The following is a 16823-nucleotide window of genomic DNA, read 5'->3' on the forward strand; positions in this document are numbered from 1 at the left end:
ACCTGGTGAAATAACGGTGTCAGGGGTCCTACTGCACACAGTCACCTAGGGCACAACCAACGTCAGACCTACATGGCCAGTCCCTACCCTGATCACAACTCTATCATGAATCCGAGTCCGGATATTTAAAGCCCTGCACTAGCATATCTCATTCTAAGGAAATGGGAGAATTACGCAGTCTGCTGTGCTCCTCCTGCCTAATGGCCATCCTCTCTGCAAGACCCCAACGATGGTCCTCCACTAACTAACCCTTTAGTTTAGGGGACAGTGGGGACTTCCAGTGTATAGTAAGAGTCACTTTGCCACTAGTAATGTCAAGTTCATGAACGGTATACCTGCTTTAGAACATCTGGGTCTTATGGGAAGCCTCAATATACAATGTTCAATAGTGTCCAACCTGGTCAGCCCCTTAACTTAGTGCTTGTTGGATCCCCGCCCAGTAGTGTGATAACTGCGGACAGGGCCAAAGCATTTTAATCAGGTCGGCCCCCTCCATTCGACAATAGGAACACCTCGAGGATGCAGTAGGGTATTTGGTTGTTTTTGTGTGGAGTCAGATATGCTCTGTGTAGTATAGTGTATTGAATAAACTTGAATCTGGAGTTGCAGGGCACTTTTTGCCATCCACCGCCCAGTATTTGCACGCAGATCAATGAATACTATCATGTGTAAGAAATAAGGAGCCAGGGCAGTTGTAGGAGTATAAAATCCTCTTGTATCGTGAAGGAGCGGTAGGAGTTTGATAAGTATGAATAAATATCAAGACATTAGTAGCCTTCCTTTTGACTTTGTAGGAAGTGAGTGACTGAATTAGGAACATATTGAAAGTTTGGAAAAGGAGATATGGATCCTGATTTGCAGTTGGATAGAGCGTAAAACCCTCTGTGTTTTGGAGGAAGTGTTGAGACTGGAAGGGAAGTACACCAGTGGAATTTATTCTACTTTGACGAAGGTATGGTGGAGGAAATTTTTCATTGGTTGCTCCCGTAGGTTTAGCACTAACTGCTAGAATTGGAGGATTTACGATTCCCACCTAACATGTAAATTGGGTGCTTACTTGCCATCAATTTTCAGTATGACTGTTTATGACTTTTACACCTTTATCTTGCCAGTTTTCCTGGATCGTACTCTTCAAAGAGCTTTATGGCAATGAGTTTCTATTCTGCATGATGGGTTTTTGGCAATAGTTGCACTATCCCTTAGCAATATTCATACAAATGTCTCATCTTGTCTACAAAAAAAATCTTCTTTTATTTAGTTTTGTGCCAGTATTTTGGTGTTTGCATTTATTTGCCTTAGCCTCTCAATTGTATCTACATCTCTGTCTGTTTAACCAATTTTCTTCTGTCATTACCTCCCCTTTCTACATCATTTTCCTTCCATAATTTCTGCTATTATTCTCCATCGCACCATCTAATCCTCTTCTCATATTCTCCTGCCCGCCTTCCCTTTTCAGCGTTCCTTATTCTTTTCTCCTTTTTTTGCCTTTCAGAGTACCGTTGTCTTTCTGTCCGGGTTGCAGCTCAGTCTTCTCCAGATGGTGAACCAGACACAAATGAAAATGAGCTGGTTAGCCCACATTTCAATAACCGTAATCCACGAACCCTGGAGCGGATGGCACTGGCGATGAAGGAGCGGGGCTGGGAGACTTCCTGGCCGACACGGCAGTATTGGCACAGGTGAGCAGTTGTCCTACTTACACACCAATTGGGTACATTTCAGGCAGGTTGTGCAAGCACCTGTTATGTATATTGGTAGGTAGTTGTGTTGTATCCTAAGTAGTTCTTGAACAGGTAGATGTTTATAGCAGTGTCAATATAAAGATAGCTTGAGTGCACAAGAAGGAAAACAACTATTTCCAATTGCATTTCTTAAAATAGTGGTATGGTTGTATGGCAGGCACAAGCCCCCAGCACGGACTTTTTAATTTAAAAAAATCCATATGAAAAGGATAGGAAAGCGTTTGCTTTACTGATCTGTTATAAACACAGTCCGGATCAAGTGGCTCCTTTTTCGACTAAAATGAACCATATTAAGAGCTGCTCGTCTGATATTGACAAAAGATCAGAGCGTTATTCCTTTTGACGTACGACCCGTTTTCCCATGGATGGATAACGGGGAAACTGAAAGCCGCTTCAGCAAGGTGAAAGTATTTGAGTTGGAAACTTGTCTCTCCAAAAGTAATTCGGGATTGGGAGAAAAAGCAAGGCGTATGCATCTATCGTGGCAATTGGAAGAGTAACCTTCCGATGTAGCCCATCTATGCCCATCTATGCCCATCCAGGACCAGACGGGACCCGGGGCCAGAACCCCTGGTTCGCGCTTTATATATGACAGAGGTGAGCTTCTGGAAATAAACTTGCAACGCTCACCACTTGAGGAGGGGAGCGAGGCGGCGCTCCGACAGTTAGGACTTTGGAAGGCTCAGGGTAAAAATCTTGGCTGGCCTCTCACTCATAAAGCGGGGGTTGTGCACTATGGGCTGTTAAACACCCGCTCTCTCCAGAAACATAGTGGAGAGGTGTACTCACTGCTGGAGGACGGGGAATTCGATGTGTTGGGGATCACGGAGACGTGGTTGGAGGATTCCTCGCTACCGGATCTGGTGGCTGCCCTACCGGCAAGCTTCTCGGTCCTACATCGCAATAGAGCGGGAGAGAAAAGAGGCGGAGGGGTGGCACTCTTCTTTGCTGACCGTATGCGTGGAGAAATAATCTTGGCCGAAGATATAGGTGGGGCGGAGGTTCTAGGTGTTAAACTTAGACTGGGGACAGATTGTTTAACTGTCCTGGTAGTTTACCGTCCTCCCTGGGCCATGCCGGAGTTTCCGGATTTATTTTTGAAACTTGTGCAGGACATGCGCTCGAGGTTTGATAATTTGGTCATCTTGGGAGACTTCAATTATCATTGGGAACTTACCCCAAGAGAAGGGCAGGCTGGCCACATTGATGAGGCATTATCCTCGCTAGGTTTAATCCAACAAGTAAGGGGACCGACACATGTGAAAGGTCACACGCTTGACTTAGTATGGACGTCAATGCCGGTACAGGGACCGACGACCTCACAACCGTGTGTCTGGTCGGACCATCACTTACTGAAGGGAGATCTCCTGATGAACTTACATAAAACGAAACCGGCAGAAGGCCAGAGGCTGGTGAGGAAATGGAAGAACATCAATGGAGAAAAGATGGTGGCACATCTTCTAGCGAATTCTTCTCAGACCCGTTTAGATGACAATCCTGATGCTCTCTGTAGTAATCTAGAGGAGAGACTTCGAAGTGCGGTCGACCATGTGGCGCCAGCACGCAGGGTTGATCTAGTAAATAGAGGCCGGAGGTCCCCTTGGTACAACGACTCTCTAAGGGAGAAAAAGAGAGCTTTACGCAAGACGGAGAGAGCTTGGCGCAAAGCCTACGATACTAAGGCGAGAAGTCTCTATATGCTTGAATTAGCGAATTATAAGCGGGCAATAATAGCTAGGAAGGCGGACTTCTATGAGGAAAGGATCACCACAGCTATAGATCCTCAAAAGGAAATCTTCCGAGTCCTAAATGAACTCAAGAAAGTAAAAGAACTAAGGCCGGAGTTCACCTTAGAGGACTGCCAGAGATTTCAGAACTTCTTCACTAGCAAAATTATAGATCTTACTTCGGAAATTGCCTGCACTCCCATACATGCTTGCCCCCCACTGACTACGTCGGCTAAAAAGCTGGTGGATAGACCTCTGGATTTCCTTCCTCCCATTACGAAAGAGGAACTGTCCCTGCTCATTGGGAGAGTTAAGTCTGGATCCCAGGCTGATCCTTGTCCCCCTGATGTCTTCAAACTGGCTATGCCAGGAATAGAAGAGGAGGTGCTGAATCTTTTGAACTCATCCTTAGCATTAGGAAAGGTTCCCACTGCCTTTAAGGAAGCAAGGTTGATCCCTCTGCTAAAAAAGACTGGGGCAGACGTGAAATGCCTAAAAAATTTTAGGCCTATTTCCCAGATCCCTTTCCTGGCCAAAGTGCTGGAACAGCATGTCCTGGCCGACCTTTCTGACCATCTAGAAAGGAACGGTCTGTTGGAACCAAATCAATCGGGGTTCCGTGCAAATCACAGCACGGAACTGGTCATGCTGTCTATCATAGATGAGCTCCGGAATAGGGCAGACAAGAAGATACCCGGCGCCCTGGTGCTGTTAGACCTCTCCGCGGCGTTTGACACCGTTTGTCACAAACAACTCCTGTCGCGGATGAGGGACTTCGACATCCAGGGCACAGCTCACGCCTGGTTTGCTTCTTTTCTACAAGGGAGGACACAAAGAGTTCAGCTGGGAGAATTGCTCTCTACTGCAACACCAATTTCTTGTGGAGTGCCACAGGGGTCGGCTTTGTCGCCCCTGTTATTCAATATATATCTCCAACCATTGATTGCACTCCTGAATCAAATGGATTGTCAGGTATACAACTATGCTGACGACACCCAAATCATTATCCAAATGGATAATGCGCCTGGGGCGCCAGCAAATCTGCAAACCATCTTGAAGCACACAGCTAATTGGATGTCGCTGAACTCCCTAAAAATCAATCCGGACAAGACGGAGGTTCTACCTATTACCATCGCTGGCAATCCATGGCATGATGGATTCTGGCCTAGGGAACTTGGACCGCCCCCGGAGCCGGCAGTGGCTGTAAAAAGCCTAGGCATCTATGTGGATGACAAACTTGCCATGCGGAAACAAGTTACCACGGTGGTAGGAACTTGTGTTGGACTGCTCCGTCAACTTAGAAAAATTGCGCCATTACTGTCCTATTCCACACTGAGACGGGCGGTTTCCGCAATGATTCTTGCAAGATTGGACTACGGCAACTCGCTCTATTTGGGTTTACCCCAAAAACTCCTGGACAAACTTCAGATGGTGATGAATGATGCCGCTAGGCTCATTCATAAGAAACCCAGGAGCACTCATGTGTCCCCACTTATGCGTGAGCTACATTGGCTCCCAGTAAGGCAGAGGGTGCTCTTCAAAGGGTTATGTATTGCACATAAATCTCTTTATGGTAAGGCACCAAAATACATTAAGACCCGCCTGATTCCATATAAACCTGCCAGGGTGCTAAGATCTGCTGAGGCAACTCTTCTCATGCAACCACGTTTTAGATTGGCGACAGTGGGCGGTCGTGCCATCTCGAACACCCTCCCAGCAGCTTGGAATAGTCTACCGGCGGACTTGCGCAAAGAATCTAATTTGCTGTCCTTTCGGAAGAGGTTGAAGACTGTTCTTTTCCAGAAGGCCTGGGGTGGGCTATAAATTTCTGGGAAGTGTCTTTTTTGGTTTCCTGCGGTGCTTATTGGACAAGCGCTTAGAGACCCCTGGGTTATAAAGCGCTATACAAATCGAAATAAATAAATGAATAAATAAATAAATGTTTCCAGATATTCGTGCTTTCCTTGAAAATGCTTTTGTTTAGTAATAAAAATAGTTACCCTGCAGCCAACACACTTTGCTATGCTGGAGGTTTTAATCTGAAATATATTCACCTGCACACAACATATAGCTGTTCTATTGCCCAGTAGCATTGAATTATTTGACACGGGCAAAATAGATCTATTCAACCGCTGTTGATCTTGTTTAACGATGTTTCTTGGATCGTTTCTTTTGAGTGCGAGTGGTTAATCCGAGCTTCAATGGCTTCCAGATCCATCCTTTTTGAAAAAATTTAAATCCATGCTGGAATTTCTCATTGAAAAGTAGATAATGTAGATGTTTTCTGATGTCTACATTAATACCTAACATTGTATTGGTTAGTTGAGGAGCAGGAACTGTTGTCCTGCTTCAGGAATTGCTGTTGTTTTTTTGGCGCTACTGCAAGACACCTACCTCGCCTCTGCTTGGGCGGAATTTTGCAGAGTGAGCACAAGGCAGAAGGTTGTGGTCAAGGGTGTAAATCCCACAGGCCGAGAGAAGAAAGGGAAGTGCAAGTGTGCAAGCTACCTCAGCTGCCATGCTAACCGCTTCCACATGAAACGGGTGCTCACATTGCTGATGCCCTCCAACAGCAACACACTCCACTCATGTTGAGAACCGACTGGCCCAGCATGCATAGAGAGGGATCCTGGGTTTGCCCCCTTACCGATTGGCTTGTAGGCACTTTGTATCAGCCCACAAGACTGCTGTTTGCTGCTTAGAATTTGAGTTACAGTATTTTGCTGCATTACCTCTGCAGACAAGCGTCCCTTCTTTTAATCCTCACCTCCAGCCCTTCCTAGGAACTCGTACTGGTGCTGCTCCTCTGGGTGCTGTTACTGAAGCTGCTTTTTAGAATACCAGGCAGTTCCCTGTGCTGCCGAGCTGCTCTTTTCTATACAGTGCTCTATGTCCTGCATGACCACTGCTTCCAAACTGGTGGTATTCTCAATTGTGTGTTTTAGGTGTAGTATTCCAGGATAGCCAGCATGTTTAGAAGTAAAACGGCATCCATTTTAGAGTAGCAAAACATTGATAGCGTGAACTGTGCCATACTAAGATTGCCTCCTATGCCATATTTACTGAGTGGCCAGCATGGAAAAGTATTATGTTTGCTTTGTTCGCCAGACGTGGGTCCCTTCCTCACTTTGCCACTGGTTTCAAGCTAGCCTGGCTGAAGAGGGGTATTACTCAGAAACCGGTCCCAGGATGCTTGTTTCCGGTCCAGAGAAGACATGGCTTGGCAGTTCGGGCTGGACTGTTCCTATGAGACACAGGGTCAAGACTGATTTGCATATAGCTATTTCTGAACTGGGGTGGCGAAGTGAGCTAAAGAACGATGATGGATTCTACCCAGATCTGTGACTGGGGGTGAGTGTGTGAAATGTTTCAGCACTCCGTCCTTGTGTTTGCATTGTAGCATCCTCCCCAGCCTGGAGGCCCGCCAATGACTACACCTCACACAACGCTTAGTAGTTCACATCTTTATTCCATTTTCTAAACGAATCTTCATTGCATTCTACTCTAAAACTTCTATCACAGGTCTATGGAGTCCACCAGGAGCCAAAATGGTCTGTCATTGTTAGCTCATAAGACTCTACAGGTATTATGCACACTCGTTCTATTGTTTCAAGCTTACCAGCACGTTGCTTCTAAACTCAGTTCCTGCTGCAATATCTCATCCTGCCCCATCCTTCATTAGCACACTGCTCTCCCCTGCCCACACAGCCCACATTCTAGCCCAGCCTGCGACTCCTCTAGCTGATATAGACATTGATTGATTTTATGGTTTGCCAGAGGGAACAGAATATGCTTTCTAAATGCTACTTCTGAAGCCAATGGGCTGCTAATCAAGACTCGAACACAAAAACCACAGACGGAAGGTGACACATGGGTCAAGTCTGTGGTTTAAATGGGGGTAAAAAGAAGTGCTGGTACTTGCCAAATTGAGAGGAGCGGGGTGTAGAGTGTGGCTTAGAGGCAAGCTTTTAATGAAATCCTGGTTTTCTTGGTGTGCTTCAGCAGGCTAGTAATCTTTGAATGTGGTGTGATCTCCCCCTAGAAATCCTTTAAAGAAAACTTGGGCCAATCAACACATGCAACAGTACAATTTTTTTCATATTTTTTTTTATTTATTTACAGTTTTATATAGTGCGAACTTGAACTGAAGGTATTGGAGCTCTTTACATAGCACCAGTTGCGTTACATGAGGACACATTCCGTTTTGTTAGGCACAGGAAGATCAAGTGATTTGCCCAGAATCACAGGATGTTCGGCGTCATTACTGAGACTCGAACCCGGTTCCCCAGATTCTAGGTTGACCGCCCTAGCTGTTGGGCAAACTCCTCTCCCCAATGAATCTGAAGAGAATGTGTTGGTTTTGAACGAGAACTTATGAACTATTACAGTAGTTCTGTTACGTAGCTTTCCAGGAGAGCTGCAATTTCACAAGCCTCAAAACAAATCTTGAAAAACTAAAAAATGCCTAAAAAGCTATAGGTGCTAAAGGTAGTTCAGACTGTTTGGAGAAGGCTTGATCTTGAGTTGAAATCAAGCACACGTCAAACGTTCTCTAAAACTAGTGTAGTGGAAATCAGGCTACAATTTGCTAGTGCTTCATTGTAGAGAAACATTTTTACCGGTTTGTGTCCTTGTTTTAAGAACTATATTATTAAACCAAGCCTTGCCCTGCCAGTAGATTTTTACAAAAGGGAATGGTTACATGGTTCAAAGTCGCACGCTTAAAGTCCTGTATGGACTACTATGGATTTGTGATCGCTGGTTGGTCAGTAATTGCTTAATCAAACTGCTTAATCTAGCGCATGCGCTTTATTTACTGCTCCTGTAACAATAACCCTTCTTTTGCCTTATGTTCATTTTTCAATACTATACCAAGAAGCAGACCAATACAGGTTTAAATATTTTAAGTTTATCCCTCTGTCTTCTTTATTTTTCATTTCTCAGGACAAACCACTTGTTTTCTCAAATGTGTGTTGTGCTTCTTTATGCCATCCAGTTTTGATGATGAATGCACATCTTGGCACTCAACTTTGACAGAAAATAGATATTTAGCCTAGTTGGAGTGATTTTGTCCTACATCACACATTTTGTTAAGGGAGGATGGCAAGGCTGAAACTCTAGTCTTGTGTAGCCACAACTGACAAGAAGAACATGAGACCACCTTTTTCTTCATACACCAGGTGTTTTTGGAGCAGATGTACTATAAATCCTAAAAACTTCCTATGAGAATATTCTGATAACTCTGCATAGAATAGGTTCCTTGGTATTTTGAATTGTACAACATCATGTTCTTCTAGAAGGAGCAGTGAGAATAATTTTGTTTGTATGCCACTCTGCGGCCAACGCCATGGACCCTGGATCTCCGACCTTCCACGGCTACGACTCAGCTGCCCTCCTCGCACTCAACCCCGGAAGTAGCTACAACTGCCAGATGTCCATGCCGAACACCACCCACAGCCAGTTCTACTGCCGCCTAACCTTCACCGCAGACGCCCTGAGTTGCATTCTCCTGAAGGTACGCTCCCTGAACGGACACGCCGCAGAGATCTGGAACCTCCTTGACACCCTCTCACCAGACGTCGCCTTCTTTACAGAAACCTGGACCAACTCCTCCTCTGGCCCCAACATCGCCTTTGCCATCCTGGACAGATACAAGATCCAGAGTGAGGACTGCTCCAACCACCCAGGAGGATGACTCCGCATACAAGGAACCACCCTTGACTTGATCTGCTCATTCTTCACCGGCAGAACCCAAAGAATCACACTTCCTCTCCGGACCCACAGAAACCAACTGCGGAGTACCCCAGGGATATTCGCTCAGTCAACCCTCTTCAACATCTACATGGCCCCACTAACTGCCATCATCAGACAGCATGGCCTTAACATAGTGTCCTATGCCGACGACACCCAGCTCATCCTCTCCCTCACCAAGGACCCTACCACTACCAGACTCAATTTCTAGGAAGGAATGCAGGACGTCTCATCCTAGATGAGTAACAGTGGCCTGAAGCTCAACTCGGAGAAGACAGAAGTCCTTATCCTCGGAACCTCCCCTCAGCATGGAACAACTGGTGGACCACGACCCCCACGGACCACGTCCAGAACCTCAGCATCGTACTTGGCTCAGCCCTCTCCATGAACAGATAGGTCAACGACGTCGCCTGCAGCTACTTCAACACCCTCTGCATCCTCCGAAAGACCTTCCCTTGGATCCCCCCATCCCCCTGAGTCAAGGAAGACCATCACCTATGCACTCATAACGAGCAGACTAGACTACGGAAATGCCCTCTACACCGGGATAAACAAGTCTCTACTCTGCAAGCTCCAGACAATACAGAACACCGCAGCCCGACTCGTCCTCGGCATCCCCCGACACAAACACATTACCCAACTCCTACAGAACCTGTACTGGCTCCCTGTCGAGAAGAGTCACCTTCAAGATACTCACCCATGCCTACAAAGGCCTCCACAACACCAGACCTCAATACGTCAACTAGAGAATCTCCTTCCACGCACCCAAAAGAAACCTCAGATCCGCCAACCTTGCTGAAACTCCGTGCACCCACAGAGCCAGAACAGGAGAAAGAGCCTTCTCCTACAACGCGGCCAAGACCTGGAACGAGCTCCTGATCGACATCGGATGCGCCTCCAACCAGAACATCTTAAGGAAGCCAGTCAAGACTTGGCTGTTGGACTGAACGGAATTGCTTCTGCCCCCCAGCGCCTTGTGACCCTCACGTGTGAATAGTGCGCTTACAATTCCCTGATTGATTGATAGTTAAGTTACAATTAAGCACATGATTAGTAAAGGTTTTAGGTCATTTTGGGGTGATATGTTCATCATAAGGCTTTTTAAAATAGGCTCATGAAGCATACTGTTGAAAGAAGCATACCTACACAGAAACCTTTCCATAATAATGTAAATAATCTATCTCATCAAAACCCAGATGAAATAAGTAGAGACCAGTGAGGACCAGAACATTATTATAACAAAAGAGAAGGAAAACCTGAGCATCTGTGCTCCAAGGGCAAGGTGTTCAGCGGTGGCTCCTCCGTTATGGCGTAGGAGCGTTTTCTTGAGCCAGCAACATGAAAAATAAAATGATAATAAAACTATTTTAGTTTCATTTTCGTTTTCATCACAGAGCAGAGACTTTAGGGTGGGTCCATCCTGAAAACAACAGGCTCTGCAGGAAGCATGGGGGAGGAGTGGTGAGCACTGCAAGTGTGCATGTTGGTTTGGTTGGCTGTCTTAGGATGGCCGAACTAATATGCACACTTTATTTACTCCACACTTCATCCTGTGTTGCAAAGCCGGGTGAACAGCAGGCACAGGTTCTCAGTTCCTGTGGGAGTGCAAATCCAGCCTGCTCAGACCAATCCTTGTGCCTCTTTCATGCTCGGTAATTGAATTGGCAGCTTCAGAACAGCATCTGGATTGGTGAGAGAAGTCTGGGAGCCTGTGCAACAGGGACAGAAGAGTTGCGAGGCGGCAGATAAGTTATTTTCCTAATTGTTATTATCCCCCATGCTGACCCACCACGTTTGCCTGAAAGCAGCCACCACAGAAGGTGTTTATTCCAGACCTAGGGTGTCATAGACAGATTGCAGCTTCCCCACTCGATCATGTTTTGTAATCTTGGGCAACTCAGCTCATGTCCCTGTTCTTCAGCTCACATATCTGTCAACACTTGAGAGCTGACATTGGGTTAAATGCCTTTAATAAGTGCTCTTTATTTAAGTGAAGAAAAGGTTGATAGTGTAAGTTACTTATTTTAACATGAATAAAACTGGAATCGATACTCGCTGAAAGAGTTATTTTTGCAGTAATGTAGATGGATCCCTTTTAAGGAAAGATCCAGGCGTCACAATTGTTGAGCTTCAAGGGAACACATCAAGATTAAGATTTGAGGCTTGATTTCACTCCATAAGAAAGACATTTCTATTGGGCATGTAGGGTAATCTTTCACTTGTCTGTACTTAGTTTGAAGTGCGTGTTCACCACGTACTATTTAAATGTAATCGCTACAAAAATGCTTTTACCTCGGAAAGATTTTGGGTTCAAATGTTATTCATAAGAAAACAATTCCCCCAGCTGTTTTTGGTTGATCCTTGAGAGCTAGTTTTCAAGCACTCTGCAGGGGTGTGGAAGTTAATAAAATATCTACTTGTCCATGGGTCAGGTCGCTTCATAAATCTACTGTAACAAATTCCACTTGTCCCTTTGGTGCCATGTAGTGCGGCAACAAATTATGGCAGCAATCTCATTATATAAGAGTTCTTATATAGCCTCTGATTATGCCAGGGCTCATACCATAGAAGTGTTTGAGTACTTGTAATCCCCTTATGTTGCCACGTTTCCGCAGATCTACATACTGGGGCTGGAGGTAGTGGTAAGCAATAGTTCCAGTATTAGAAGGCCCTCTTGAGTCGGTGCAAACCTACTAACTTGCATGTTATAAGGGTATTCAACAACTCTTTTCTAATCTTTTCCCGTATGACAAATGTTGACCATTTACTCCTGACAATGGCAAACGTAAATCTTCTTCCAGATTTGGGTAAAGAGCGGTTGGCGAGAAAGTGAACTTGCAAACACTCAGAATTTTTCATGAGCAAATCTACACATGCATATTTTCTCATGCTAAAATGCAGTTCACAAATGTTTTCTAGAACTATAATTTCTTGTCCTATGTTAGACTTGGCATCTTTTGGCGTGTTTACCCCTATTTTTTGCTTTCTGTCCCCTCGGTCTTGACTCTGTTTTTGCTGGTATAATGTTTCTGCGCGCTTTTCACACTGCTGATCAGTGGTAAAGCGCTGGTGCTCCTGTGGTAAATTGTGTTCTGATTGGATGTGTGACTTACTTGTCAGTCCCCAGTAAAGGGCGCTGCGGGTGCCGAGGCTTGTGAGTCAAACGCTACTCGTGGGCCTGCAGCACTGACTGTGCCACCCACTCGCGTAGCCCAAAAAAGGTAGAAGTGAATGAAGTTTGGTGTGCCTGAACTCAGCGTCTTAAGACGCAGCCTTTAGCGAGGGTGCCCTTTTCTTTCTGAGTTCATAGAGGCCACTTTTAGAAAGTGGGTATTATTTTGTTCGGTCATCCCATGTACCTCTGCTGGATTGTGGATTGCCTGTCTGGTTTTTGGACGACAGATGGCTAGGAAGCAGGGTGACTCCTGAAAGTCTGGTCTAGGTAGGTCAGGAAAGGGCTAAATGGACCTGGGTTATGATGAGGGGAAGAGGGAGGAGATTTCCTTGCACCTCAAAGGACCTGGTCTGCCTCTGACAAAGCTGTCTCTACCTCCTGCCAGGAATTCACGCCACAGAAGGCCCAACTGGATCTGGCCGGACACCGACACCCTCTGCCAGGAAGATCAAAGGATTTTTTGGTACAAATACTCAGTCCCAGACGCCTGAACTTTAGAACTCATCTGGATCAAGAAAACTGCACAGAAGAAAAGCCGGAGAAGCTGCTAAAAGGAACGACCACTTTGCTGCGTGCTTTGCTGGGCTGACCTGCAGTGGCTGCTTCTGTCTTGGCCAGTGAAAGGCCTGGACTGGACTTTCTGAAACCAAATTGGTGAGACTCTCCAAGAGCTTGAGGTAGAGCGTGCCCCCTGTTCATAAAGTCTCAGGAGCAGCAAAGACTTCAGGTTCTTTGACTCGCAGAACTGGGGACTGTGTGTTTTGTGCTGCAACCCGAAGAACGCCACTCTACGATGTCCCTGCCGAACCCGTGTCCTGAAGGCACTGCAGAGGGCACTACTGCAACGCCGCACCGCGACCCTGGTCTCACCGACTACACCTGCTGACTCCATCACGAGCCATTGCTCGCACCGCCACCTGTGAGCCCCGCACTCTGCACCACCTTGCTTCACACCGAAGCTTTGGCACCGCAGAGGGCACCGCCGCACAGCGATCCTGGTCTCAATGACCACGCCTGCTGACACCATCACTAAGCCGCTGCTTGCACCGCGACCTGTGGGCCCGCACTCTGCACTGCCTCGCTACACGACGACGCCGTGGAATTCCTGACTCTGCCACTTCCTGCCAAATTCTACGCCGCTGCTTGCACCATGGTTCGGGGGCAATGCTCGTAAGTTACACGACGCACCACCCCCATCCCACATTGGAGCCTTGACCCACCGACGCCGGTGTCATCGACTCTAGCTTGTCAGCTGACGACAGCGCTTCAGCAACGACAACAACGCTGCTTGCCCCGTGACCTGCTAGCACCGCGACGAGCACCGCCCCCATCTCGCAACGCGGCCCTGGTCTCACCGATGACTCCATCTAACGTCGACATCGAGCTGCTGCTCGCACCGCGACCTGAGGGCTCCACACGCCGCACCGCTCCGCTTCACACCGCAGCACCTGACGCATGTTGGAGCCAGCGCTGCAGATCCCATCAGAAAGGAGCTTGACCTGCAACGCGAGTGACTTCAAGGGCCTCATCGCCCTGTATCACTGAAAGGTACTGTTTGCGGGTCTTCCCGACACCATAGTTGGCCTGCGACCCCACGGTCAGCCAGAAATGTTTTTAGATTTGTGTGCTCACGATGCCATGGAAGCCCGGACGGAGCTATCCACTCAAGGAACTCTTTTTAATCCACATATTTTTGGAACTGTGAACTTTAAAGTATAGTACTGTGGATTTTCATCGTTTTTGGTCTTGTTTTAATTATATTAAAATATTGGATATTTTTATAAACTGGTTTGGTGTCCTTTTGTGGTGCGTACACTGTCTTACTGTTGATCATGTGCAAATGCTTTACACATTGCCTCTAAGATCAGCCTGGCTGCTCGTGCCAAGCTTCCAAGGGGGTGAGCAGGGGTTATTTTAGACGTAGAACTCCCTTGTCCTGACTGGAGAAGTGGTTTTTGCCTGGCTTTGGCCCGCGCCCTAGCCTACCAAAAATCCCATTTCTAACGTCCTACTTCTGAAAATTCTTGAGAATTCACGAAAGCCGCATAGCAACACTAAATGCAAGGACATACACCATGGGTGCACTTTTGAGACTTTCTTTAATAATTGGGCTCCTAATTTGGTCTGGCGTGGACCATGCCCTTTTTCGTTTATTAAAATTCTCTGTCTCTGTCTCTCTCCCTGTCTCTCTCTCTCTCTCCCTCTCTCTCTGTCTCGGTCTCTGTCTCTGTCTCTGTCTCTGTCTCTCTCTCCCTCTCTGTCTCTCTCTCTCCCTCTCTTTCTTTCTCTCTCTCTCTCTCTCCCTCTCTTTCTCTCTCTCTCCCTCTCTCTCTCCCTCTCTTTCTCTCTCTCCCTCTCTCTCTCCCTCTCTTTCTCTCTCTCTCCCTCTCTTTCTCTCTCTCTCCCTCTCTTTCTCTCTCTCTCCCTCTCTTTCTCTCCCTCTCTTTCTCTCCCTCTCTTTCTCTCCCTCTCTTTCTCTCCCTCTCTCTCTCTCCCTCTCTCACTCATCCATAAGGTTTTACAAAAACCATGACAAAACTAAAAAGCGGACACCAATTTCAGACCAGACTTTCCCAGTGCTTGTTTATTTTTGTTTCCCATATTCTCTTTGAAACTGGTTACACTGATTTTCCATTATGAATATTTTTGGTAAATACTAGCATGCATCATCACATGTTACTAAATGATGCTGCAAAGAAATGGTATCTGAAATTTTACAGTACTTTAGCAAAATGCCTTTTTTCCTGCTATCAATTTTTATGAACACTTGGTTTTGAAAGCAAAGAATCGACAATCTTGCTTTCAAGCGTCTTCAAGTATTTGCATTAGATCGGAGAGCGTTCTGGGAGCATTATACGTAGCCTCATATTGCTTAACTTTGAAAACGTGTGTACACATTTTTATACTGGAACCACTGTCAGTGGTGCAGTCAGAGCTTACAATTTTTAGTAAGAGTGCTCACCCTAATAATAATGGCTATCAATTAAGGAAACATAAATACAAGTTTGAACAGCATTAACATATGAATTACTGCGGGTGTGTACATGGCTATTTTAATGGGTGTGACTGGCTGTGTGGATCTGTAAGTGGGTGCATGAGTGTCTGGGTCAGTCAGTAAGTGGACAGGTTTGTGAGTGGAAACATGAGTGTCTGAGTGGGTGGTCTGAGTGTGCTGTGAGTGTGTGCGTAAGTCTCATTGGGTCTGTGAGTAGGTGTGCGTGAGTCTCATTGGGTCTGTGAGTAGGTGCATGGGTGCTTGAAGGAATCTGTGAGTGGGTGAATGAGCGTATGAGTGGGTCTGTCAGTGGGTGCGCACTAAATAAAGGAGGGGTCACAGGTCCCCCCTCTTAGAGTTCTTTGGCCTCCTGGGGATCACCACCTCCCCAGGACAATATCTTATTGATGTAGGCAGGGCATCCAAACTCCCTTCCTGGAGCATTACCATGCCCTGGGAGCACCACCTCCCCAGGGTAAAATACAACTTGGAGGGGGGCACACGGCCCCCTCCTAGGCCATATATGGCCCCGGAGATCACCACCTCCCCGGGGATTATTTAAAAAGTAGTACTGGGAGAGACGTGCGCCCCCTTTCTTCCCACTCTCCCCACATCGGGCCAATTTTGGCCCCAGGGACCCCAACTCCCGGGGCATAGCCACATCTGCCTGGGTGCCCTAGCCCCACCGAGGGCACCCAATGTGCTTTAATGGGTCCGAGGGGGGAGCCTGAATGTGCCCGCAGTCCCTGCTGGAGCCCGCATTGCTCCCTCACACAGGCAATCTTTCATCTGTTTCCCTTGCCTCTGGACAGCGGGCAGAGAAACAGATTAACTCTGCTGCCATCAAGAGGGAGCAGTTTGACAGCTCCTGCTTTCTGGGAGTGGAGTTACTGTTTGCTCTTGCTTTGACAGCTCCCGCTAAGCGAAAGCAATCAGCTATGTTCCGAGGTTGGACACCTCGGGAGATAGTAGGAATCTGCACTCTGGGAGGTGGTGGCCCCCAGGGCCTGGGGATTTATGCTGAAATTTAAATGAAACCCTGCGAGGTGGTGGTCCTTGAGGCTAAAATGAGTCATTGGAAGGGAGGGGGCCCCGTGCACGACCTCTTTTTAATTTTTTTTTTAATGAAATTGTCATGTCCCAAGTCCTGGCCCACCCAGGGATAAAGGAAAAAATCTTGCCTTGAGTTTGTAAATCTATTGTGCTCATCGTCACGAAAATTAAAGCAAATATATATACTTTCTGACCCTGACAGAACCTGGCCTAAAAGGTATTCCTACCCTGCCCCCTTTTCTTTTTGTTTTACGTTTTGCATTGGACTAGGAGTCTGAGTTCTAAAAGAACAGCCAATCTAATCTCTGCATGATATCGGGAGGATTTGCGAAGGGTTCGCGCCTCTAAATGTACAATTTTGGTTTTCTTTTACTATCTCA

General features: G+C 46.7%; 1 protein-coding gene across 1 annotated transcript in view; it reads left to right on the forward strand.

Moving 5' to 3' along the window:
- The window catches only part of MRPL18 (mitochondrial ribosomal protein L18), a 54889-nt gene that overhangs the window by 23992 nt on the left and 14074 nt on the right, over positions 1 to 16823 (forward strand). The window contains exon 2 of the mRNA XM_086953092.1: positions 1493 to 1679. Within this exon, the coding sequence (XP_086809218.1) occupies positions 1493 to 1679 (187 nt within the window). The remainder of the gene's footprint in view (positions 1 to 1492; positions 1680 to 16823) is intronic.

Source organism: Lissotriton vulgaris, chromosome 1_2 (genome assembly GCF_964263255.1).
Source record: "Lissotriton vulgaris chromosome 1_2, aLisVul1.2, whole genome shotgun sequence".
Classification (NCBI taxonomy): Eukaryota; Metazoa; Chordata; class Amphibia; order Caudata; family Salamandridae; genus Lissotriton; species Lissotriton vulgaris.